At 41.1% G+C, this 25,294-nt stretch overlaps 1 protein-coding gene across 3 annotated transcripts; it reads left to right on the top strand.

Moving 5' to 3' along the window:
* The first annotated feature begins 89 nt into the window (after positions 1-89).
* On the top strand, positions 90-23,491 carry LOC309695494 (uncharacterized protein). 3 transcript variants are annotated; one of them, XM_082516190.1, is made up of 19 exons: positions 90-230; positions 10,096-10,164; positions 10,262-10,372; positions 10,502-10,627; positions 11,988-12,202; positions 12,340-12,433; positions 12,749-13,348; positions 13,450-13,501; positions 16,744-16,918; positions 17,012-17,235; positions 17,331-17,402; positions 19,277-19,482; positions 19,593-19,718; positions 20,441-20,548; positions 21,680-21,766; positions 21,961-21,993; positions 22,083-22,224; positions 22,316-22,369; positions 22,450-23,491. In XM_082516190.1, the coding sequence occupies exons 1-19, from the start codon at positions 168-170 to the stop codon at positions 23,322-23,324; spliced, it is 3,432 nt and encodes a 1,143-aa protein (XP_082372316.1). In that variant the 5' UTR covers positions 90-167; the 3' UTR covers positions 23,325-23,491. The 3 variants fall into 3 exon arrangements, with proteins under 3 accessions (XP_082372316.1, XP_082372315.1, XP_082372317.1); XM_082516189.1 differs by having other exon boundaries at positions 91-323; XM_082516191.1 differs by lacking the exon at positions 10,502-10,627 and having other exon boundaries at positions 91-323.
* Positions 23,492-25,294: the final 1,803 nt, after the last annotated feature.

Below are 25,294 nucleotides of genomic sequence, written 5' to 3'. Positions count from 1 at the left end.
GCGCCATTTTCGGGGTCAAAATAATATGGCGCATCAGGCCAAAATCCTTTCCACGCCCACCCCCGTGACATCACGCTCCAATGCCCTATGGTAACTAATGTTATAAAAATGTTCCGCCCCTAATGAGCATTTGAGCAGCCAATCAGAATCATCTATGTCATGTGATCATGAGTACAGCAGCAGATTGTTCTAGTGAGAGTTTCGAAGCACCATGGATGATGAATTTGAAGGTAAATGCACCTTTCAATTGTTTGCCAACCGCCAATACGACTGTCAGAAAGAAAGAAAGAAAGAAGAAAGAGTTTGAAGGTACCAGCTCTCAGGTATGAAGCTAACTTTCAAAAGTTACATGAGTACAAACAGGTACCTTGTCGGGTTTTTTTCGTTTGCTTGTTTATGGTTGGGTTTTTTTTTTAACCCTGTCCTGTCTGGCTGTTTTTGTGGCACAAATATAACGGTGTAGAGAAAGAGTTGAGCGCGCACGGGCAGAAATGTTGAGAGCGCCAGCAACACGTTGTTAGCGAGCGCAAATGCAAAAACCAAGCGAGAGGGGCTGCTGTTGTGTGTGTGTGTTAGTGATGGGTCGTTCGCGAACGAAATGGCTCTTAGAGCCGTCTCTTTGACGTGAACGACGGGAGCCGGCTCCTTATCGCGAGCCGTCACGCGGGTTTTTTTCTCTTTCTCTCTCTCTCTCGCTCTCTCTCTCTCTCTCTCCCGCACGTTTTTTCCGCTTCACTCTGCACGTGGGCAGAGGGGGGGAGGGGCGGTAGTTACTCTCAGTAGCACAGGAACAGCCAGAGGGGGAGAGAGAGAAAGAGAGCCAGGGATAGAAACTGCGGTCAAGTGAGCCTGTCACTACCCGATCCGTACCGGAAACCCGATCGGTACCCCGCATGCGCGAAAGGTTTTTACTTCCGGTCGTAGCGTTTTACGATAGTTATGGGTCAGCGTATCTGTTAAAATGTTAAGAATAACAAGTATATCTTAAAATGTTTGCAATAATGAAGCATTTCAGTACGATGTAGACAAAAACGAAAAATAAAAAGAAAGTTACAGATCAGGACTCTCCGATCCTTACTGCGCATGTGTAAAGTCTGACCGTACAAATCGGGTCTACCCGATCTGTACCGCGCATGTGCAGATGTTTTCTTCTTCTTCTGTTCGTTTAATGGCAGTTTACTCCCCAGTGTACGAGGATACCGCCACCTGCTGACCGAGCGAATAAACCCTATTATAAACTGAATTATCGTCATTACAAACGTGTGTTAAATCTGATTTAGCGATAGTCGAGTGTGTTTATGCTTGTCTGTGAGGAGAGGATTGTTGGAATAGTGATGATGATGTCCGCTATCACTGTCAATTGTCAGTAAACACTTAATCTGGCTGATGAATCTACACGTGAGATATTACAAAGTCTGCATTATTAACTCTGTAATTAGGCGCCATTCTTCTTATTTTACGGCGCTGTTGCTCAATCGGGGGACGCTCTCTGTTGAGGAGAAAAGCATGAATTTCTTTGTATACGGATTATCCATTGTTTAAATGTCCCGGGCAGTCGAAAAGGAGGCAGAGCTGTTGAGAAATGCTAGGAGCTAACTGGGCGCTAACCGTACCATTCAAATATATTGAATGTCGCAATGTTGGCAAAGAGAGGAAGTGACGTAAGATTTGCGCATGCGGGGTACCGATCGGGTTTCCGGTACGGATCGGGTAGTGACAGAGCCCTCACTTACGAAGTCGCAGTCAAGCTAGCCGCCCCGCCAGCCGCACCTAAAATGTTGTTGCACTACTCTTACGCATATTACGGTATAGGTGCCGACTGGCTTAGAAACGCAGTGTTTTCTGTCCTGACACTATTTTACTTCACAATCCACTCCCAGTTTTGGTTAATCTCCACTTTCACCCCTGTGATCCACAGCCCAAATTACTGTATGATTCAGAGAAAATTAACAATAAAATTTACCCAATTTACTCAACTATACTTTTAATGTCCTCATCTTTGAGCTCAGATTACAGGAAAACTGAAAGAGGTGACGCAGATATCTCACTGGATTCTGACTCTGGGTGACCCCCACTCTGCATGCTGTGATCCACAGCCAAAATTACTGTACAGTTTTTGAGAAAATTGATAGTAAAATCTTCCCATTTTGCTTTACTGTACTCTACATATTGACATCTTTGATCTCCGATTACAGGAAAACTGTAAGAGGTGACGCAGATATTTCACTGGATTATGAATCTAGGCTGTCTCCACTCTGCACCCTGTGATCCACAGCCAAAATTACTGTACGGTTTTTGAGAAAATTGATAGTAAACTTTGCACAATTTACTCTACTGTACTTTTAATATCCTCGTCTTTAACCTCAGATTACAGGAAAACCATAAGAGGTGACGCAGATATTTCACTGGATTATGACTCTGGGTGACCCCCACTCTGCACCCTGTGATCCACAGCAAAAATTACTGTATGGATTTTGAGAAAATTGATAGTAAAATCTTCCCATTTTGCTTCACTGTACTCTACATATTGACATCTTTGAGTTCCGATTACAGGAAAACTGTAAGAGGTGACGCAGATATTTCACTGGATTCTGACTCTAGGCTGTCTCCACTCTGCACCCTGTGATCCACAGCCAAAATTACTGTACAGTTTTTGAGAAAATTGATAGTAAAATCTTCCCATTTTGCTTTACTGTACTCTACATATTGACATCTTTGAGTTCCGATTACAGGAAAACTGTAAGAGGTGACGCAGATATTTCACTGGATTCTGACTCTAGGCTGTCGCCACTCTTCACCCTGTGATCCACAGCCAAAATTACTGTACGGTTTTTGAGAAAATTGATAGTAAACTTTGCACAATTTACTCTACTGTACTCTATATATTCTCATCTTTGAGCTCAGATTACAGGAAAACTATAAGAGGTGACACAGATATCTCACTGGATTATGACTCTGGGTGACCCCCACTCTGCACCCTGTGATCCACAGCCCAAATTACTGTACGGATTTTTAGAAAATTGATAGTAAACTTTGCACAATTTACTGTACTATACTCTATATATTCTTATCTTTGAGCTCAGATTACAGGAAAACTGTAAGAGGTGACGCAGATATTTCCCTGGATTATGAATCTAGGCTGTCGCCACTCTGCACCCTGTGATCCACAGCCAAAATTACTGTACGGATTTCTGATAAAATTAAATCCTATTCCATTACCAAACAAAATGAGTTCATTGAAGTATTTGCTTAACTACAAGAAATGTCTTTCCACACACAATTTAAATTTTTCAAAATGTCATTCACACACCACCTCAAGTATCAACTTCAGTTTTAGACATTATTTATTCAGTGCTTAATCACAACAATAGTCAACTTAAGGCACTTACATAATAAGTTAAACCTTACAATAATACATACAGAGAAAAACCCAACAATCATATGACCCCCTATGAGCAACAGTGGGAAGGAAAAACTCCCTTTTAACAGGAAGAAACCTCTGGCAGAACCAGGCTCAGGGAGGGGCGGCCATCTGCCTCAACCGGTCAGGGTGAGAAATTACATTTCTCAGATTACTGATTTCTCATATTACTACTACACAGTTTAGATACACTCAACAAAAATATAAACGCAACACCTTTGTTACTGCTCCCATTCCCCATGGGATGGACGTAGAGACCGAAAATTCATTCCAGATACACAATATAACCATCCCTCCCAAACAGTGGTCACAAATCAGTCCAAATGTGTGGTAGTGGGCACATCTGCCATATTGAGATAATCCATCCCACCTCACAGGTGTGCCACATCAGGATGCTGATCTGACATCATGAGTAGTGCACAGGTGTACCTCAGACTGCCCACAACAAAAGGCCACCCTGGAATGTGCAGTTTTTTGCGCTATTGGGGGTCTGGGGACCCAGAACCGGTCAGTATCTGGTGTGACCACCATTTGCCTCATGCAGTGCAACACATCGTCGCATGGAGTCTATCAGATTGTCAATTGTGGCCTGTGGAATGTTGGTCCACTCCACTTCAATGGTTGTGCGAGGTTGTTGGATATTCGTGGGAACTGGTACACGCTGTCGTATACGCCGGTCAAGCACATCCCGAACATGCTCAATGGGTGACATGTCCGGTGAGTATGCTGGCCATGCAAGAACTGGGACATTCTCAGCTGCCATCTGCCCTGAACAATGTGAACCATGATTCATCCGTGAAGCGCACACCTCTCCAACGTGCCAGACGCCATCGAATGTGAGCATTTGCCCACACAAGTCTGTTACGGCGACGAGCTGGAGTCAGGTCAAGACCCCGATGAGGACGACGGGCATGCAGTTGAGCTTCCCTGAGACGGTTTCTGACAGTTTGTGCAGAAATTGTTTGGTTGTGCAAACCAATTGTTCCAGCAGCTGTCTGGGTGGCTGGTCTCAGACGATCTTGGAGGTGAACCTGCTGGATGTGGAGGTCCTGGGCTGGTGTGGTTACACGAGGTCTGCGGTTGTGAGGCCGGTTGGATGTGCTGCCATATTCTCTGAAACGCCTGTGGAGACGGCTTATGGTTGAGAAATGAACATTCAATGCACGGGCGACAGATCTGGTTGACATTCCTGCTGTCAGCATGCCAATTGCACGCTCCCTCATTGCTTGTGGCATCTGTGGCATTTTGCTGTGAGACAAAACTGCACATTCCAGGGTGGCCTTTTGTTGTGGGCAGTCTGAGGTACACCTGTGCACTACTCATGATGTCAGATCAGCATCCTGATGTGGCACACCTGTGAGGTGGGATGGATTATCTCAATATGGCAGATGTGCCCACTACCACACATTTGGACTGATTTGTGACCACTGTTTGGGAGGGATGGTTATATTGTGTATCTGGAATGAATTTTCGGTCTCTACGTCCATCCCATGGGGAATGGGAGCAGTAACAAAGGTGTTGCGTTTATATTTTTGTTGAGTGTATCTAAACTGTGTAGTAGTAATATGAGAAATCAGTAATCTGAGAAATGTAATTTCTCACCCTGACCGGTTGAGGCAGATGGCCGCCCCTCCCTGAGCCTGGTTCTGCCAGAGGTTTCTTCCTGTTAAAAGGGAGTTTTTCCTTCCCACTGTTGCTCATAGGGGGTCATATGATTGTTGGGTTTTTCTCTGTATGTATTATTGTAAGGTTTAACTTATTATGTAAGTGCCTTAAGTTGACTATTGTTGTGATTAAGCACTGAATAAATAATGTCTAAAACTGAAGTTGATACTTGAGGTGGTGTGTGAATGACATTTTGAAAAATTTAAATTGTGTGTGGAAAGACATTTCTTGTAGTTAAGCAAATACTTCAATGAACTCATTTTGTTTGGTAATGGAATAGGATTTAATTTTATCAGAAATCCGTACAGTAATTTTGGCTGTGGATCACAGGGTGCAGAGTGGGGGTCACCCAGAGTCATAATCCAGTGAGATATCTGCGTCACCTCTTATAGTTTTCCTGTAATCTGAGGTCAAAGATGAGAATATTAAAAGTACAGTAGAGTAAATTGTGAAAGGTTTACTATCAATTTTCTCAAAAACCGTACAGTAATTTTTTCTGTGGATCACAGGGTGAAGAGTGGCGACAGCCTAGAGTCATAATCCAGTGAGATATCTGCGTCACCTCTTACAGTTTTCCTGTAATCTGAGCTCAAAGATGTCAATATATAAAGTACAGTACAGTAAATTGTGCAAAGTTTACTATCAATTTTCTCAAAAACCGTACAGTAATTTTGGCTGTGGATCACAGGGTGCAGAGTGGCGACAGCCTAGATTCATAATCCAGTGAAATATCTGCGTCACCTCTTACAGTTTTCCTGTAATCTGAGCTCAAAGATGTCAATATATAAAGTACAGTACAGTAAATTGTGCAAAGTTTACTATCAATTTTCTCAAAATCCGTACAGTAATTTTGGCTGTGGATCACAGGGTGAAGAGTGGCGACAGCCTAGAGTCAGAATCCAGTGAGATATCTGCGTCACCTCTTACAGTTTCCCTGTAATCTGAGCTTAAAGATGAGAATATATAGAGTACAGTAGAGTAAATTGTGCAAAGTTTACTATCAATTTTCTCAAAATCCGTACAGTAATTTTGGCTGTGGATGACAGGGTGCAGAGTGGCGACAGCCTAGATTCATAATCCAGTGAAATATCTGCATCACCTCTTACAGTTTTTCTGTAATCTGAGCTTAAAGATGAGAATATATAGAGTACAGTAGAGTAAATTGTGCAAAGTTTACTATCAATTTTCTCAAAATCCGTACAGTAATTTTGGCTGTGGATCACAGGGTGCAGAGTGGGGGTCCCCCAGAGTCATAATCCAGTGAAATATCTTTGTCACCTCTTACAGTTTTCCTGTAATCAGAGCTCAAAGATGTCAATATGTGGAGTACAGTAAAGCATAATGGGAAGATTTTGCTATGAGTTTTCTCAAAATCCATACAGTAATTTTGGCTGTGGATCACAGGGTGCAGAGTGGGGGTCACCCAGAGTCATAATCCAGTGAAATATCTGCGTCACCTCTTATAGTTTTCCTGTAATCGGAGCTCAAAGATGTCAATATGTAGAGTACAGTAAAGCAAAATGGGAAGATTTTACCATGAATTTTCTCAAAAACTGTACAGTAATTTTTGCTGTGGATCACAGGGTGCAGAGTGGGGGTCACCCAGAGTCATAATCCAGTGAAATATCTGTGTCACCTCTTACAGTTTTCCTGTAATCTGAGCTCAAAGATAAGAATATATAGAGTATAGTACAGTAAATTGTGCAAAGTTTACTATCAATTTTCTCAAAAACCGTACAGTAATTTTGGCTGTGGATCACAGGGTGAAGAGTGGGGGTCACCCAGAGTCATAATCCAGTGAGATATCTGCGTCACCTCTTACAGTTTTCCTGTAATCTGAGCTCAAAGATGAGAATATATAGAGTACAGTAGAGTAAATTGTGCAAAGTTTACTATCAATTTTCTCAAAAACCGTACAGTAATTTTGGCTGTGGATCACAGGGTGAAGAGTGGCGACAGCCTAGAGTCAGAATCCAGTGAAATATCTGCGTCACCTCTTACAGTTTTCCTGTAATCGGAACTCAAAGATGTCAATATGTAGAGTACAGTAAAGCAAAATGGGAAGATTTTACTATCAATTTTCTCAAAAACTGTACAGTAATTTTGGCTGTGGATCACAGGGTGCAGAGTGGAGACAGCCTAGAGTCAGAATCCAGTGAAATATCTGCGTCACCTCTTACAGTTTTCCTGTAATCGGAACTCAAAGATGTCAATATGTAGAGTACAGTGAAGCAAAGTGGGAAGATTTTACTATCAATTTTCTCAAAATCCATACAGTAATTTTTGCTGTGGATCACAGGGTGCAGAGTGGAGACAGCCTAGATTCATAATCCAGTGAAATATCTGCGTCACCTCTTATGGTTTTCCTGTAATCTAAGCTCAAAGATGAGAATATATAGAGTATAGTACAGTAAATTGTGCAAAGTTTACTATCAATTTTCTCAAAATCCGTACAGTAATTTTTGCTGTGGATCACAGGGTGAAGAGTGGGGGTCACCCAGAGTCATAATCCAGTGAAATATCTGCGTCACCTCTTACAGTTTTCCTGTAATCTGAGGTTAAAGACGAGGATATTAAAAGTACAGTAGAGTAAATTGTGCAAAGTTTACTATCAATTTTCTCAAAAACCGTACAGTAATTTTGGCTGTGGATCACAGGGTGAAGAGTGGGGGTCACCCAGAGTCATAATCCAGTGAGATATCTGCGTCACCTCTTACAGTTTTCCTGTAATCTAAGCTCAAAGATGAGAATATATAGAGTACAGTAGAGTAAATTGTGCAAAGTTTACTATCAATTTTCTCAAAATCCGTACAGTAATTTTGGCTGTGGATCACAGGGTGAAGAGTGGAGATGGCCTAGATTCATAATCCAGTGAAATATCTGCGTCACCTCTTACAGTTTTCCTGTAATCAGAGCTCAAAGATGTCAATATGTGGAGTACAGTAAAGCATAATGGGAAGATTTTGCTATGAATTTTCTCAAAATCCATACAGTAATTTTGGCTGTGGATCACAGGGTGCAGAGTGGGGGTCCCCCAGAGTCATAATCCAGTGAAATATCTGTGTCACCTCTTACAGTTTTCCTGTAATCAGAGCTCAAAGATGTCAATATGTGGAGTACAGTAAAGCATAATGGGAAGATTTTGCTATGAATTTTCTCAAAATCCATACAGTAATTTTGGCTGTGGATCACAGGGTGCAGAGTGGGGGTCACCCAGAGTCATAATCCAGTGAAATATCTGCGTCACCTCTTACAGTTTTCCTGTAATCTAAGCTCAAAGATGTCAATATATAGAGTACAGTAGAGTAAATTGTGCAAAGTTTACTATCAATTTTCTCAAAATCCGTACAGTAATTTTGGCTGTGGATCACAGGGTGAAGAGTGGAGATGGCCTAGATTCATAATCCAGTGAAATATCTGCGTCACCTCTTACAGTTTTCCTGTAATCAGAGCTCAAAGATGTCAATATGTGGAGTACAGTAAAGCATAATGGGAAGATTTTGCTATGAATTTTCTCAAAATCCATACAGTAATTTTGGCTGTGGATCACAGGGTGCAGAGTGGGGGTCCCCCAGAGTCATAATCCAGTGAAATATCTGTGTCACCTCTTACAGTTTTCCTGTAATCAGAGCTCAAAGATGTCAATATGTGGAGTACAGTAAAGCATAATGGGAAGATTTTGCTATGAATTTTCTCAAAATCCATACAGTAATTTTGGCTGTGGATCACAGGGTGCAGAGTGGGGGTCACCCAGAGTCATAATCCAGTGAAATATCTGCGTCACCTCTTATAGTTTTCCTGTAATCTGAGCTCAAAGATGAGGACATTAAAAGTATAGTTGAGTAAATTGGGTAAATTTTATTGTTAATTTTCTCTGAATCATACAGTAATTTGGGCTGTGGATCACAGGGGGGAAAGTGGAGATACACTAAAAATGGGAGTGGATTGTGAAGTAAAATAGTGTCAGGACACAAAACACTGCGTTTCTAAGCCGGTCTTCACCCATACCGTAATATACGTAAGAGTAGTGCAACCACATTTTCGGTGCGGCTGGCGGGGCGGCTAGCTTGACTGCGACTTCGTAAGTGAGGGCTCACTTGACCGCAGTGGATAGAAAGGTATAGTAATCATCCACAACTATTTTCGGTTGCAGATGATAAAGGATTCAGAAAGTTTATTCATGCGGGCCCATATGACAGAGAATATACATGTTCTTTTTGTTTTCATATTATAATTTATATTTAATTGTGTTGTGGTTTGCAGTGTTTTGTGTTGTTTTCACTTTAAATTTGTAAAAGGAAAAAGCTGAAAATTTAAATAGTTAAAAGTTGAAATGTGAATAGTTGATTTTTGTATTATATGATTTATTTATTACATTTTATGTGGATTTTGCAGCAAAATTATCCACACCCACCGCCGCGCTATGAATTGTGGGATATATGGGACCACGAAGCGTGCACCGGACCACGCTTGATATTTGGGGAAATCGACGGCGCATTTGAAGTACGCTTCGAGTTGGGACAGTCGTCACGTGGCGGTGACGTAATCGCACTCAAAATGCGTACTTCAAGCGTGCGGTCTCTGAATTGGGACACAGCCCCAGTCTCCATTTCAACTTGTGTTGAAAGTGCGGACTTCAAATGATATTCTCTTAATTGTGTTAATAGGCCACGTAAAACCAGAGTTATGATTCGAAACAGTACAAACGGTGTTTTCTGAGGACAGCGCTACCAAACACTCTCCGTTGGCGACCAAAATTTTAAAAACAAAATTAAAAAAAAAAAAAAAAAAAGGATGCATGTCTGCCATTACCTGCCAAAACCGGAAGTAACATAATATTTTGTGGGAAACGTAGTTTTTCCCCTCAGGGCCTTGATGAACCTATACTGGTGGTTTTAAGTTATGTCTGACATATGTCTGTGCAGTTTCTGGGATGCTTAGATCTCAAAATGCACTGTTGGAAATTATTTTATTTTCTATGTTTTGTTTTGTTACTTTTCTAAAAACAGATGGTGATCTTTTCTAAAAGCGATAGGACAGGTGTGGAGGAGAGTGAAGCAAGAGAATGGGTTCCTAAGGTGGGCAAGAAAAATCCAGCTAAGTTTCTGTAAATATGTTGTTTTCACACATCCATGGAAAATGAGCAAAATATATATTTTTCTGCTCTAATAACAGTCTGTGAGCTCATCTGAAGATGATGGGACAGATGACTGGAAACCCACACAGGATGAATCTGAAGGCTATTCAGAAGAGGAGGAAGAACAAGAACGTAAAAGGATTCCTAAGGTAGCCATGAAAAACAAAACTGGGTGTCCTATGCCACAAAGAGATGTGAAATTCATCCTCAGTTTCAGTGCTTCCACAATCTATCTATCAAAAATTAGCCAAACATATTGTTGTCTTCTCTGAAAACAGATGGCGGCAGCATCTGAAGAGGATGGGACACATGATAGCAGACCCACACAGGATGAATCTAAAGATGATTCAAAGGATGAAGCAGAACATTTGGGACAAATGATTCACAAGGTGGCCATGGAAAAGGTAAAATTTGTTCTCAGTTTCAATGCATTCAACAAAATATGTCTTTGTATTCTTCTGCGTCAGATGGTCAGCTCATATGAAATATGCAAGGAGTAAAGGTATTGAAGGTACATGAGTTTAAATAGCTGGAGTCAAGCATCCAAAGCAACAAGCAGTGCAAAAGGCCAGGCAGGGGATGGCAGGGCTCAAGATGCTAAGATTTTGTTTGGGAGTGACCAGAATGGAGAAGATTAGAAATGAGTGCATTAGAGAGACAGCTCATGTTGAGCGGTTTGGACACAAAGTTAGAGAGGCAAAGCTGACATGATTTGGACATATGTAGAAGAGGCATAGTGAATATATTGTTCCATATGGAGCTGCCAGGCAGGAGAGAGAGAGCAAGCCCTTAGAAGAAGTTCGTGGATGTAGTGATGGAGGATATAGATAGGGTTGGTTTGATGGAGGAGGCGGCTATGGATAGAATAAGATGGAGGCAGATGATCCACTGTAGTGACCCCTAAAGGGAGGAGCCAGAAGAAGAAGAAGAACTCAGCTCATTTGAAGAGGATGGAATAGATGATGGGAAACCTCCACCAGATAAATTCAAAGACAATTCAGAAAAGATGAGTTTAAGGAAGAAGTGAGTTAGCTCCAGTCCATTTTTTCAGAATCAGAATACTTTATTGATGCCTGGTGGAAATTATTTTTTTGTTCCAGTACATGAGTCACTTATTAATAAATAGCTGAAAAAGAAACATGTGTAGTTGTAGCAGTAACCAGTGTGTTAAGTGGATGCGTTGTACAGGGAGATGGCCACAGGCAGGAAAGATTTCCTGTGTCGTTCAGTGGTGCTTTTCGGTACTCTCAGTCTCTCACTGAATGTGCTCCTGTGACTGAGCAGCATGTCATGGAGTGGGTGGGAGGTGTTATCCAACATTGTCTTTATTTTGGACAACATCCGCCTCTCCGACACCACCTTGAGAGAGTCCAGCTCCATCCCCACAACATTACTGGCCTCACGGATCAGTTTATCAAGTCTGTTGGCCTCTGCTACCCTCAGCCTGCTCCCCCAGCATGCAACAGCATAGAGGATCGCACTGGCCACAACAGACTCGTATAAAATCCAGAGCATTTTCTGGCAGATGTTGAAGATGTTGTTTAGTGAGGTCATGAGGAGGAGTAGTAGTGGGAAACGTACTCATGATGAATTCAAAGACAGTATATATATTCAAAGAAATATAAAGGTCAAATCAAAAGTAGTCAGAATTACTAACAGTACTGCAGATAATTTATTTTCATTGGCATTTGTAAATATTAAGTAAGAGTAAGACAAAAAATAAAACTTTTTTAGTAGTTGTATGCGTCTTCTTTTTGTGTACAGGGGGCGTTCGTGAGCAGTGAGTTGCCACAGAGGACAGAGGAACGGCAACAGGTTGCTGTCGCCTCAAAGTCTCAAAGGCATCACTATGTCAGAAATGGACACAAGTGTCCCATATGTGGACATGTATATGCTGATATTGTTCAGCACCTAAGAGTCACAGAGAAGGTGGTAAATGAAATTGAGCTGCTTCTTTTGAGCCAATTTTCTCATCGGCAGTAAGTGTCTTAATAAATTCTGAAAGAGACTAAATTTACATGTTTTCGAATCACTGCATTTATTTAATTGCTAACTTTTATATACACCCAATTTCTATTTCATCCTACTCAGCATTTTATTTTGACTATTTTTACAGCTTTTCTACAAATCTGGACTGTCCAGTCCGCTTATGTCAGTCAAAACATCTTAATCGGCTTGATAAGCACCTGGAAAAGGTCCACAAATTACAGGTATGTTATTGACTTTGTGGTGTCTCTGTGTGGTTTTTGTGTGTTGGTGAGGCAGCCCTTGATCTCTGGAATCAGATGTTTATGTTAAAGGGACTTACATTTAGCACCTTGCATTTTACATATTTGTTACTCTGGTGAAATGAAAGTCTTCCAGTTTCCATAGAAGAATACGGTGGTTCTTTCTTTGTCCGTATGCTGTATTTATATAATGTTCCTCGAGCTCTAGAAAGCATGTTGTGTGCATAGATAAAAACATGAAGGATGCCCAATTAATTAAAATCTAATCTTAATCCTTTCTAATGCTAACTTTTTCAGAAACCTATGATTAAACTTTACATGCAAAAGGCCAAGGACAGATGCGTTGCTAAGGAACTTGCACTTCTGAGGGTATCAAATCCCACACCGCAAATGGTCTCACATGTGGGTGAAGTGGATTATACAGTGATTGAGGAGGGCATCTTTAGGGCACTGGAGGCAAGGTCCAAGGTTGCATCCCCTATAGCCTCTTCCAGCAAGGCTCCCAGTGACCATGCTATACTGAACCATCGGCCTGCTCCTCCCTCTGACAGCAAGGCTCTGGGTGACTCTACCAGACCAAACCTACAGCCTCCTCTCTCTGCCAGTGACACTCTCAGTGACCACACCATCCCAATTATGCAGCCTCCTTCTATCTCCAGCAGCAAGGTTACTTGTCATTCAACAGGGGTATCTCCTGATGTTTTAATCCCAAGCAGTGCACCTTACTATGCAGTACAGCAATGGAGGGGACGTCCTCTCCCGAGGACACCTGCTCCTGGTTGCAAAAACTGTCAGATACTGTTCACTGAGCTACAGGTGGTGAAGCAGTTGCTAGAGTGTGAAATTGAAAGGAATCATGAGCTCAAGCAGATACACTCTTCAACCAAGCGTGCAAATGTGAGTATTGTTTACCTCCTGTGATTGTACACCTCATTGTGAAACATTCTTTCATTTACTATTGATAAACAAATCTGGTTAATGATTTTTTTTTATTTCAGGTTAAATATAGCAGACGGAAACGGTTTTCACTCAGCAAAGCCCCTCACTATGGTAAATAATATATCTTATCAAACTTACTACTGTAAATTAGGGGTGGGCGATTGAAACAATATAAATTTGGCCAACGATAGAGATTTTGACTATTCCGCTCTACCGCGATAGTGCATGTTGATGATGTCATAAAGCTGCGCCTGTTTTGGTCGAAAGCATCGTAGCTACAACCATTATCATCTGCAAATTATGCCAGGTAACAGTCATAGCAAAGAGATGAAGCACTTTTGAAATATGGGGAAAGCCAAAAACTGCGCTTCCTCCACTTGCGTAACATTGATTCATTAATGTTGAATTCTCTCGCAGCTGGTCTATTCCCATCTTGTTGCAGTATACAGGGAGTGCAGAATTATTAGGCAAATGAGTATTTTGTCCACATCATCCTCTTCATGCATGTTGTCTTACTCCAAGCTGTATAGGCTCGAAAGCCTACTACCAACTAAGCATATTAGGTGATGTGCATCTCTGTAATGAGAAGGGGATGCAGAGGGATGCAGCAGTCTCAAAATTGCAAAGCTTCTGAAGCGTGATCATCGAACAATCAAGCGTTTCATTCAAAATAATCAACAGGGTCGCAAGAAGCGTGTGGAAAAATAAGCGAGGTCAAGCGTGCAGCTGCCAAGATGCCACTTGCCACCAGTTTGGCCATATTTCAGAGCTGCAACATTACTGGAGTGCCCAAAAGCACAAGGTGTGCAATACTCAGAGACATAGCCAAGGTAAGAAAGGCTGAAAGACGACCACCACTGAACAAGACACACAAGCTGAAACGTCAAGACTGGGCCAAGAAATATCTCAAGACTGATTTTTCTAAGGTTTTATGGACTGATGAAATGAGAGTGAGTCTTGATGGGCCAGATGGATGGGCCCGTGGCTGGATTGGTAAAGGGCAGAGAGCTCCAGTCCGACTCAGACGGCAGCAAGGTGGAGGTGGAGTACTGGTTTGGGCTGGTATCATCAAAGATGAGCTCGTGGGGCCTTTTCGGGTTGAGGATGGAGTCAAGCTCAACTCCCAGTCCTACTGCCAGTTTCTGGAAGACACCTTCTTCAAGCAGTGGTACAGGAAGAAGTCTGCAACCTTCAAGAAAAACATGATTTTCATGCAGGACAATGCTCCATCACACGCGTCCAAGTACTCCACAGCGTGGCTGGCAAGAAAGGGTATAAAAGAAGAAAAACTAATGACATGGCCTCCTTGTTCACCTGATCTGAACCCCATTGAGAACCTGTGGTCCATCATCAAATGTGAGATTTACAAGGAGGGAAAACAGTACACCTCTCTGAACAGTGTCTGGGAGGCTGTGGTTTCTGCTGCACGCAATGTTGATGGTGAACAGATCAAAACACTGACAGAATCCATGGATGGCAGGCTTTTGAGTGTCCTTGCAAAGAAAGGTGGCTATATTGGTCGCTGATTTGTTTTTGTTTTGTTTTTGAATGTCAGAAATGTATATTTGTGAATGTGGAGATGTTATATTGGTTTCACTGGTAAACATAAATAATTGAAATGGGTATATATTTGTTTTTGTTAAGTTGCCTAATAATTATGCACAGTAATAGTCACCTGCACACACAGATATCCCCCTAAAATAGCTAAAACTAAAAACAAACTAAAAACTACTTCCAAAAACATTCAGCTTTGATATTAATGAGTTTTTTGGGTTCATTGAGAACATGGTTGTTGTTCAATAATAAAATTATTCCTCAAAAATACAACTTGCCTAATAATTCTGCACTCCCTGTACTAATAACTAACCTTGTATTGTGGAATAATCTCAGTTGTTCTCTTGACTGAAGTTTGGCCCGTGTATAGCATCTTGCTATGCGATTGCATTTGTCCCTGACCACCAGAATCCCTCACGTTAACTTTTATTGAGTGGAAACAAAAGCTGGTGTTCATCCTCCAGCTTCACTGTGCTAATGTTATGCTAACATTGCTGTGTCGCTGGCAATCACGTAGCACAACATTATATACCAGGTAGTCCAACTTCAGTAACCCTGCAAACGCCACTGCTGTTTAGTTTTCTGTCTTCAGAACGGAGCCCAGCAGGGGACATGGGAGAAAAAAATTAAGACTGACTTTTGTGAGATCTCGCAAAACTAACTCAGGATCTCGCAAAAGTTGAATTCCAACAATGGCGGCAGCTACTTAGTTGTAATGTTACTCTTTCTGGGTCACAAAATACACTTTTAAGATATTTTGAAGCGTGAATGTAGTTGTGTAAACGTCAGATACCTGCTCGGTTTACAAGACATCATATATTTGCAAATGTGCTCAGACGTTTTCGGAGATCTGACACCCACCATCTCGAAGCTAACAGGAGGTCGAGACCTACTACAGCCGGGAGGAACACCGCTCTCCCGGCACATCGTGCCTCGACCTCCCGGTCGGCTTCGAGCTGGCAGCCTTCGAAGAATGCAGCTAAAACTTTTGCGAGATCCCGAGTTTGTTTTGCGAGATCTCGCAAAAGTCAATCTTAATTTTTTTTCTCCCATGTCCCTTGCGGGGCTCCGTAGGAAGTGGTAGCAGAGCTGTACATTTTAATTAGTTTCAAAAATCTCCCAGAACATGGTATGTCATTTTTAGGTGAAAGAATTTAGACCGTTTTTAACTCTGTGTTCGTTTGACTTTGGGACCTGAAACAGACAGAGTTTTGGACCCAGATTACTCCGCGAAGCTCCTCACTACGGCAGCCGTAATGCTCCGACAATCCATCAAGCAGTGCGGCTTACCAAAGTTGTACTAAAACATTTTTTAACAGATTTCTGCACGCCCAAATCGGTTCGAGGTCAGTAAGCACAACCAGAATTCATACATAAGGCACACTCTGGATTTTTGAGAAATTTAAAGGATTTTAAGTGTGCCTTATAGTGTGGAAAATACGTTATACAGAAGAAAATAATATATCGCGATATATATCGTTACCGCATGTGCTTCAAATTATACCCCAATATGGATTTTAGGCCATATCGCCCAGCCCTATGTAAAATGTATTAACTGGAGAGAATCTTACATAGTATGACTGACCATCCTGGAATAGGAATTCTTACTCAGTTAATTTGTGAAGAGTGAGTTCTTCTAGGCTAAGAATTGTTCTTCATTGAGGTTTTCTTTATGCATTGAGAAGCTTGAAAAAATATTTGTTTTGTCAACAAAATCCCCCTGATGTAAAAGACCTGAGGTCTAAATATGAGTGCTATACAAATGTACTTTGATATGATGTCTATTCTTGCCTCATCAGTAAGACTGGTGGAAGAATTTAGGGTCCATGCAGAAGGTGTGAACCCTAGCAGAAAAATATGTGACAATGCAAAGCAGCGGGCCACCCATGTCATCCATTTTCTGGAATTCATGGCAGACCCAGCGATTCCAAACGTTGACCTTCTGTTTCTGAGGAACCATGGAAAAGTCCGTGAGTAAGTGTTAAATTTGAATGATTATTAGTTTCTATATACATGTGTGCATATACAGTTTAACACATGAACTAATTTGTATTTTTGACTTTGGAGTTTTCTAGCACACCTGCAAGCAAAAGGGTTTAAACCAACAACTCAGAGAGCTTATCTCATGGATGCTATTGCTTTCATGAAATATATATTAAACATGTCACCACCACAAGTCAGACTTGGAAAAAAAAGGTTCAACGCCCTTTTGGTCGAACTGAGGGCACGTTACAGAGATGTTGGCCGTGAAGTAGTCGTGCACCAGCTGAATGTGTGGAGATCTAAGTCTAGTACGTCTATAATACATATCTCCACCTCTTTTATTAACATTATGTCATTAAAGTAGGTAAACTGTCTAAGGGATTGTGCTTACATTTGTTTTCAGACAGACTTGTCCAAGCAGAAAAACATGCTTTGTTAATTGAAGAGGCTCCCCAGAAGATTGCTGCCGCACTGGGTATGGATCACTGCAACGCTTAAATCTGTAAATAGATTGTATAATCCCTCTTAAGTAAAATTAACAGACTCCATGTCTGGGTTAAGACATAGCACCTACAGATCTTTACATCACTGTGATCCACACATTGAAATGGATTTCATGTCTTTTCTGTCTGATGACTACGTTTCTCTGATGTCCAGTTTAAATTGAAGAATAATGTGGAGCTTGGTTAAAAACACATCACCATTGCAGTGAAATATGTGCAGCTCTGGATTAAGATGGAGCCCTGCACATTTTGATCTTGTTATTTCTGGAATGATTGGAAAGATTATTTTCAATATTATGGCTAGAGTAAAGTGTAAGAGCTATTTGCACTTATAAAGAATAATACTAAGACTTTTACCTTTATTGTTTCATAAAAGGTGTCCACAATTTAGAGGTTAAGGGCAGGCACATAAGAGGAAAAAAAAAAATCCCAAAAAATAATCAGATTACTTAAACTCTACTTATCCAACTAGGCTGCTCTGAGGTAATGTTGAGTTTGTTCTTTTCTTTGGTGAAGAGAGGTTGGAGGAAGGATGAGCAATCAGCTGGGCATCTACTGGAATTATGATGTAAATTAAAATCCTTCTAAATTAACCCCCTAACACAGCAACAATGAGCAGACGAAAAGGAATGAATTCACAGGTTGGACAGGTTTTCAACTGTGAACCCCTTCGATCCAATCTTTTGGGCTGCTCATCTTGCAGAAGACAAAAATCTTTTCTTTACCTCACTTTTTCACCTTCTCACCCTTTCTCCCCCCTCTCCTACTGGACGTCACATCTTCTCACACCTTATCTATCAATGTATATCTATCTGACAAGATTTGACAAACAGTTAAAAATGTTTAAACTTGTAAAACGCTTCATTACATTTTCATTGTTATTCTTAACATAAAGAATTCACATTGAATCACATCTGGATGTAATCCCCTACATTTCATTCAGTTTATGTGATTCTACTTCAGTTAGATTTGTCTTTAGGACATTTTCACATGAACATTCATTGTAACATAATCCAATTTTCAATTCAAATGCTTTTTAGAATTCAGTTAATTGCCATTTATTTCTTTACTTTTTATCCAACTTGTTTTATGAAAACATACATTTTGTTTGCCAGATATTCTTTGAGATTAGTAGCTCCACTGTGTCACATTATACATCACACACCAAGGTCAGACACTCTGAGGCCTGTTATTAGAATCACTGTTATTCTATTCTCTCATTACACACACACACACACACACACACACACACACACACACACACACACACACACACACACACACACACACAAAGAACTCAGTCATTATAACAGCCATTTGTACTACTCAAACACTTTTGCATTTGTTATCAATATATTGATCAGATTTACATTGTGATTTCTCTTAGATTAAGAATAAAACTACTTTATAATTAGGAAAAGAGAGAAAAGCTCTGTTTTAGCACTCTGATCATTTTTTATTACATATGTTTTATATTTTAAGACCTTTGAACCATTGAACTCATCCAAGTGACTTCTTCAGTCTCAGCTGACTGCAGGTTTCCCCAATCTTTTATAAACAGTACATTTGCATAATGACTGAAACCAGCCCACTGAAGGAACAATGGGCTGGGAGGTCAGTTCCTTAATATTAATTATGCAAATTCTCATGACCATTGATTAACAACCACTGACCAAAACTCACTGATCAATGGCCATAAGTAACATTTAGAGTGGCAACATTTATGTGCCATGATGCCATCACAGCCAACAGATTTTACCAAGGTTATTTAAAAAAGCGAAAGTCAAGTTATACATTTATCTATACACTTACATTTACTAATATTTAGTAATATTGCTTTGCACAGCTGAGGACCCTGCAGAGGACACACTCCAGAGCCGAGCACTGACAACAAATGCAATTCCAACATGTGCAGCAAAGAAAAGGAAAAGGAGAGAGGACAGAGGATCTGTGCAGGACGAGGACGGTGAAGGATCTGAAAAGGAAGAGCAGCAGTCATCAGGAACAGAGGAGCTTTTAGACAGAACGCTCTTCCAGTGTAGCAGTAACAAGGTATGTGTGCCCTGATTCCCTTGGTAAGAGTTTTGATTGGTTGCACTTCTTTCATATATAATCATTTACTCCATCATGAACAAAACATATTTAATTTGTACCATAAACAGATGGTGAGCCCAGGTCAGGGTGAGGTTGCCTGTAGTGCTGGAACCACAATAAACGAAACTAAACAGGATTTGAAAGAGGAGGTGGAGCATCTACAAAAAGTGACATACCAGTTGCGCAAGAGAAAAGTATGTAATGTATGTTCTTGTACTTGTTTTAGTGTTTTTTTTGGGTCTGTGTTTCCACAAGCCCCGCTAGTTTAGAGACTTATTCCTCATAAAGAAGACAAGACATAACAGAACATCTTCAACTCGCTAGCTAGGGTCTTTGGTCAAGAACCAGCTCTTGGAGCTCACGCTCCTAGCCTGTGTCCAGCCCAAAGTCCTTCAAAGAGCAGCTCGCTGGCAGCTATTTATTGACAAACTGTTACAATATACATCACAGCAAAAGCACCTCCCTTTGTAAAACCTCCCAATGGTTCTAAGACAAGGCACTATGTGTGTGTATGTGTAAACATCTGTATGCATGTGCAAGAATGTGTGTCTGTATGTATGACTTCCAACTGTTTCTAACAACATCATTAGTCATAAAATTGTAATCTCCCCCACACCCAATATATGGTTCAATTCCTGTATTGGTTCACCATGCACAAAACTGTGAAGCCATACAAAGGGCAGGAAGCTTACCAAACATCAAACAGAATCTTCACAAGGGACGTGTCTACAATAATCCTCCCCCAGCACAGAGTGGCTGGAGAGGTGGGCAGAGACAAAGGAATGTCCTGATCCTATAGATTGAACTCAGACCTTACAAATTTAAGAAACACAATGACAACATCCAACAATTAGACTTAACAGTTTTCACTGATTACTAATCTTTTACCTTTTTATTTTTACTTTTCTAAAATCAGATGGTCATCTTTTACAAAAATGATAGGACAGGTGTGGGGAAACTCACACAGGAAGACAATCCAGAAGAGGAGGAGGAAGAGGATGAAGCGAGAGAATGGGTTCATAAGGTGGGCAAGAAAAATCCAGCAGTTTCTGTTTCCACACATCCATGGAAAATGAGCAAAATATACACAGGGTGGGCCATTTATATGGATACACCGTAATAACATGGAAATGGTTGGTGATATTAAAGTCCTATTTGTGGCACATTAGTATATGTGAGGGGGCAAACTCCTGAAGATGGGTGGTGACCATGGTGGCCATTTAGAAGTCGGCCATCTTGGATACAACTTTTGTTTTGTCAATAGGAAGAGGGCCATGTGACACATTAAACTTATTGGTAATGTCACAAGAAAAACAATGGTGTGCTTGGTTTCAACGTAACTTTATTCTTTCACGAGTTATTTACACGTTTCTCTTTGTTCACAGCCATTGACTTGTCGAATGGCTGGCCTAGCAAAAAAAGTAGTGATGGAGGATATAGATAGGGTTGGTATGACCAAGGAGGTGGCTATGGATAGGATAAGACTGAGGCAGATGATCCACTGTAGTGACCCCTAAAGGGAGGAGCTAGATCAGGGGTGCCCAATCCCGGTCCTCGAGAGCTACCGTCCTGCAGCTTTTAGATGCATCCTTGTTCCCACACACCTGAATCAAATGAATGGCTTGTTATCAGGCCTTTGCCAAACATGATGGCATGCTGAAGAGATCAAACCATTTGATTCAGCTGTGTTGGAGTAGGGATGCATCTAAAAGCTGCAGGATAGTAGCTCTCGAGGACCGGGATTGGGCAGGCCTGAGCTAGATGAAGAAGAACTCAGCTCATTTGAAGAGGATGGAACAGGTGATGGGAAACATACACAAGATCAATTCAAAGACAATTTAGAAAAGATGTGTTTGAGGAAGAGGTGAGTTAGCTGCAGTCCATTTTTAGTGAGGTCATGAGGAGGAGTAGAAAGCTGCAGTAATGATCGTACTGGTGTATGTATAACACCAGCAGTGAGTTCTAAGTACTTGGAATGTCCTAAAAGTATTTGCTAGGAAATCAGCACTTGTAACTTTTACCAAATGCTTTTACTCACAAATAGGGGGCTGAAGTCCATTCCTGGCAGTTTGATTTGTTTCTAAAACCATAAATACCAACATGAAGATGGTTTATAATTTTTTTCTTCTTGCATTTCTGTGTGTTATATGTACAGGACAGGGAAACAGCGATGAGCTCATTACCATTACAACACCAAATACCAGTTGTTATTCTGAATTCAGTCACTCTCAAGACACCCATGGTAAGAACAATTGATAACAAATGTCAACAAAACTGTAAATCACACCTGATGACATTTTCTTTTACAATAAAGATATGTATGTTTTGAAATAAGATCTTTGCCTTTGTGTGAAACTGATTACATTTCAAGTTTTCTTGTACTGAGGTGTGTGATCTCAAAATTGCTTTAACAATTGTTTGACCATTTCTCCACAGATGGACAAGGTCGCAGTGGAGGTCCCTCCTGGTGTAAGAGCACTACAGCATAACAAATCTGAACATTACATCTAGATGAGCTAAAGTAACCTTGTTTTTCTTTGTCAATCATAATTTTTCAGATGCAGCAGGTCTATGTAAGCCAAGACACAGCAATGACTGTGACTCAGAGTTCAGAAAAAAGTGTGATTCACCAAACCAGTTACTTGAAGAGGCTAACTTTTCATCAGTCAACTCTCTTTGACGACACCATACCCAGATCTGGTAACTGGAAACCAGCAGCTGTAGTAAAAATACACAAGTTCAAAGAACTTTAAGGTGGAGTGGTATTTATTTATTTCTCATATGGTCTTAGATAACAACAAGAAAGACCAAAGTGGAATGTCATCTGCAGCAATAATAACCTCAGGTAAATATTAACATTATATTGCACAATATGAACAATGTTAAGTTAATCAGTAAGTAAATGATTATTTTCTTAAAATAAAGAACAACTGGAGGAGAAAGAGATACAAGAAGAGTCTCTGGAGAAGATGAAGAGTGAAGGCAAAGAAGGGAAGAGAAAAGAAAATGTACAGCAGGAGCCTCTGGAGAAGATGAGCGGCAAAAAGAAAAGGAAGGAAGAAAAGATACAGGCAGAGCCTCTGGAGAAGATGAGCGGCAAAAGGCAAAGGAAGGAAGAAAAGATAAAGGCAGAGCCTCAGGAGAAGATGAGCGGCAAAAGGAAAAGGAAGGAAGAAAAGATACAGGCAGAGCCTCTGGAGAAGATGAGCGGCAAAAGGAAAAGGAAGGAAGAAAAGATACAGGCAGAGCCTCAGGAGATGATGAGCGGCAAAAGGCAAAGGAAGGAAGAAAAGATACAGGCAGAGCCTCAGGAGAAGATGAGCGGCAAAAGGAAAAGGAAGGAAGAAAAGATACAGGCAGAGCCTCTGGAGAAGATGAAGAGTGAAGACAAAGTAGGAAAGAGAAAAGAAAAAGTACAACAGGAGCCTCAGGAGAAGATGGGCGGCAAAAAGAAAAGGAAGGAAGAAAAGATACAGGCAGAGCCTCTGGAGAAGATGAGCGGCAAAAGGCAAAGGAAGGAAGAAAAGATACAGGCAGAGCCTCTGGAGAAGATGAAGAGTGAAGCCAAAGTAGGAAAGAGAAAAGAAAAAGTACAGCAGGAGCCTCTGGAGAAGATGAGCGGCAAAAGGCAAAGGAAGGAAGAAAAGATACAGGCAGAGCCTCTGGAGAAGATGAAGAGTCAAGCCAAAGTAGGAAAGAGAAAAGAAAAAGTACAGCAGGAGCCTCTGGAGAAGATGAAGCGTGAAGACAAAGTAGAAAAGAGAAAAAAAAAGTACAGCAGGAGCCTCAGGAGAAGATGAGTGAAGGGGGAAAGGACTCTGAAAATAAGGTGCAATTTATTCCATTGCTCCCAGTAAGCCCAAGAAATGCCTTATTTGAGGGCTTTTGCATTGTATTTGTTTTTGAAGATTCCACTTTTTTATTACATAAAAGAGTTGTTAATAAAAAGTGATCATCTAATACTGTGTCCAATGAGTTACTGTCACGTTTATTTTCTGGAATCACTGGTGCTCTCAGACTTGACATTATATAATTCCACCATATGTGAGATCAGTCAAATTAAGAAAGGAGACATGCTTCTTGAAGAAGTAAAAGTCAAAGCTTAAGATATAATGTCAGTATGTAAATGTTGAAGTTTTGGGGTATGTTGTACTATACAGTCAAACCATTTGATGCCATTTGGTCCTATATCTACACAAGTTTCAGTTGTAAAATCATAAGGCTAATAAGTTCACATAAACTTCATAACTTAATCAGAATGTACATAGAGGTCCTACCACTGGGGGAAAGACCAAGCACCACAATCTACCACATTTTCTGAACCACTTGCTCTCATCCACATAGGGAGCCGCATTGAACTTGTTAATCTAATAAAAGAAAAAGTGACCTCAATTTTGCAGCGGTTTGTTCTCCCCCCTGCCTGACTTTAAATGGTAAATGGCCTGCATTTGTATAGCGCTTTTCTAGTCCTTAAGGACCCCAAAGTGCTTTACACTACATTCAGTCATTCACACACTGGCGATAGCAAGCTACATTGTAGCCACAGCTGCCCTGGGGCGCACTGACAGAAGCGAGGCTGCCGGCCACAGGCGCTACCGGGCCCTCTGACCACCACCAGTAGGCAAACATGGGGTTAGTATCTTGCCTAAGGATATTTGGCATGCAGCCAGGAGGAAGCCTGGGATCGAACCACCGACCTTCTGATTAGTGGCTGACCTGCTCTGCCACCTGAGCTACAGCCACCCCAGAAACTTACTTTGCTTATAGAGTGGTGGTGGTCAGAGGGCCCGGTGGCGCCTGTGTCCGGCAGCCTCGCCTCTGTCAGTGCGCCCCAGGGCAGCTGTGGCTACAATGTAGCTTCCTATCGCCAGTGTGTGAATGGGTGAATGACTGGGGTCCTATGGACTAGAAAAGCGCTATACAAATGCAGGCCATTTACCATTTATAGAGCGCTATTTTGAAACACAGCCTGGGGTGATAATGCACTCATAGCCTGACTCGAGCACAACAGGCAAATTGTTCAGAAGAAAATGGGCAAAATGTTGAAACTGGGAGTGATAGAAGAGTAACACATTGTGTAGTGTTTCCTCATAATTCTTGTAGGGAACAAAGATGCGTCTATATAATCTATAATTGTTAATCAGTTCTTGATAATCCCCTTTCCGAAACACAGACTAATCAGTGATTACTACCACCTGGACTATTGAGTCTTGTACTAAATTAATCTGGATTAAGTTAAAACCACTAGTGCTAGGGTGACTTAACCAAAGTGAGATTGCCTGTAAAACATGGGGTGGAATCAAATTAGCTATACCAATGGCTGCAGAAAAGTGACAGTGGTCAAACAACATCATTGAGCATGACAAAACACTTTTGAAGACAGCAGTCTCCAGATACCTCATCATTGAAGACAAACGACACACATCTATTGTGGAGAAAATTCGGTTCAAATCAATTTTATTTATATAGCGGCAAATCACCACAACATTCGCCTCAAGGCACTTTATATTGTAAGGTAGACCCTACAATAATACATACAGATGTAAACCCAACAATCATATGACCCCCTATGAGCAAGCACTGTGGCGAAAGTGGGAAGGAAAAACTCTTTTGACAGGAAGAAACCTCTGGCTGAACCAAGCTCAGGGAGGGGCGGGGCCATCTTCTGCGACCGGTTGGGCTGAGAGAAGGAAGACAGGATAAAGACAGAAGAGAGAAAGAGATTAATAACAGATATGATTCAATGCAGAGAGGTCTATTAATACATAGT

This window comes from Aulonocara stuartgranti, assembly GCF_965226115.1.
Source record: "Aulonocara stuartgranti genome assembly, chromosome: 19".
Lineage (NCBI taxonomy): Eukaryota > Metazoa > Chordata > Actinopteri > Cichliformes > Cichlidae > Aulonocara > Aulonocara stuartgranti.
The sequence above is the reverse complement of the archived record's forward strand: the minus strand, read 5'-3'. Positions and strand labels throughout refer to the sequence as shown.

Bases quoted from the DNA above. Each gene is read 5' to 3' on its own strand.
- LOC309695494 (XM_082516189.1), top strand. From the start codon at position 168: ATGAGTACAGCAGCAGATTGTTCTAGTGAGAGTTTCGAAGCACCATGG. The intron at 10,373-10,501 runs GTAGCCATGAAA...CTCTGAAAACAG, and splicing joins AACGTAAAAGGATTCCTAAG to ATGGCGGCAGCATCTGAAGA. The intron at 17,236-17,330 runs GTACGTCTATAA...ATTTGTTTTCAG, and splicing joins TGTGTGGAGATCTAAGTCTA to ACAGACTTGTCCAAGCAGAA.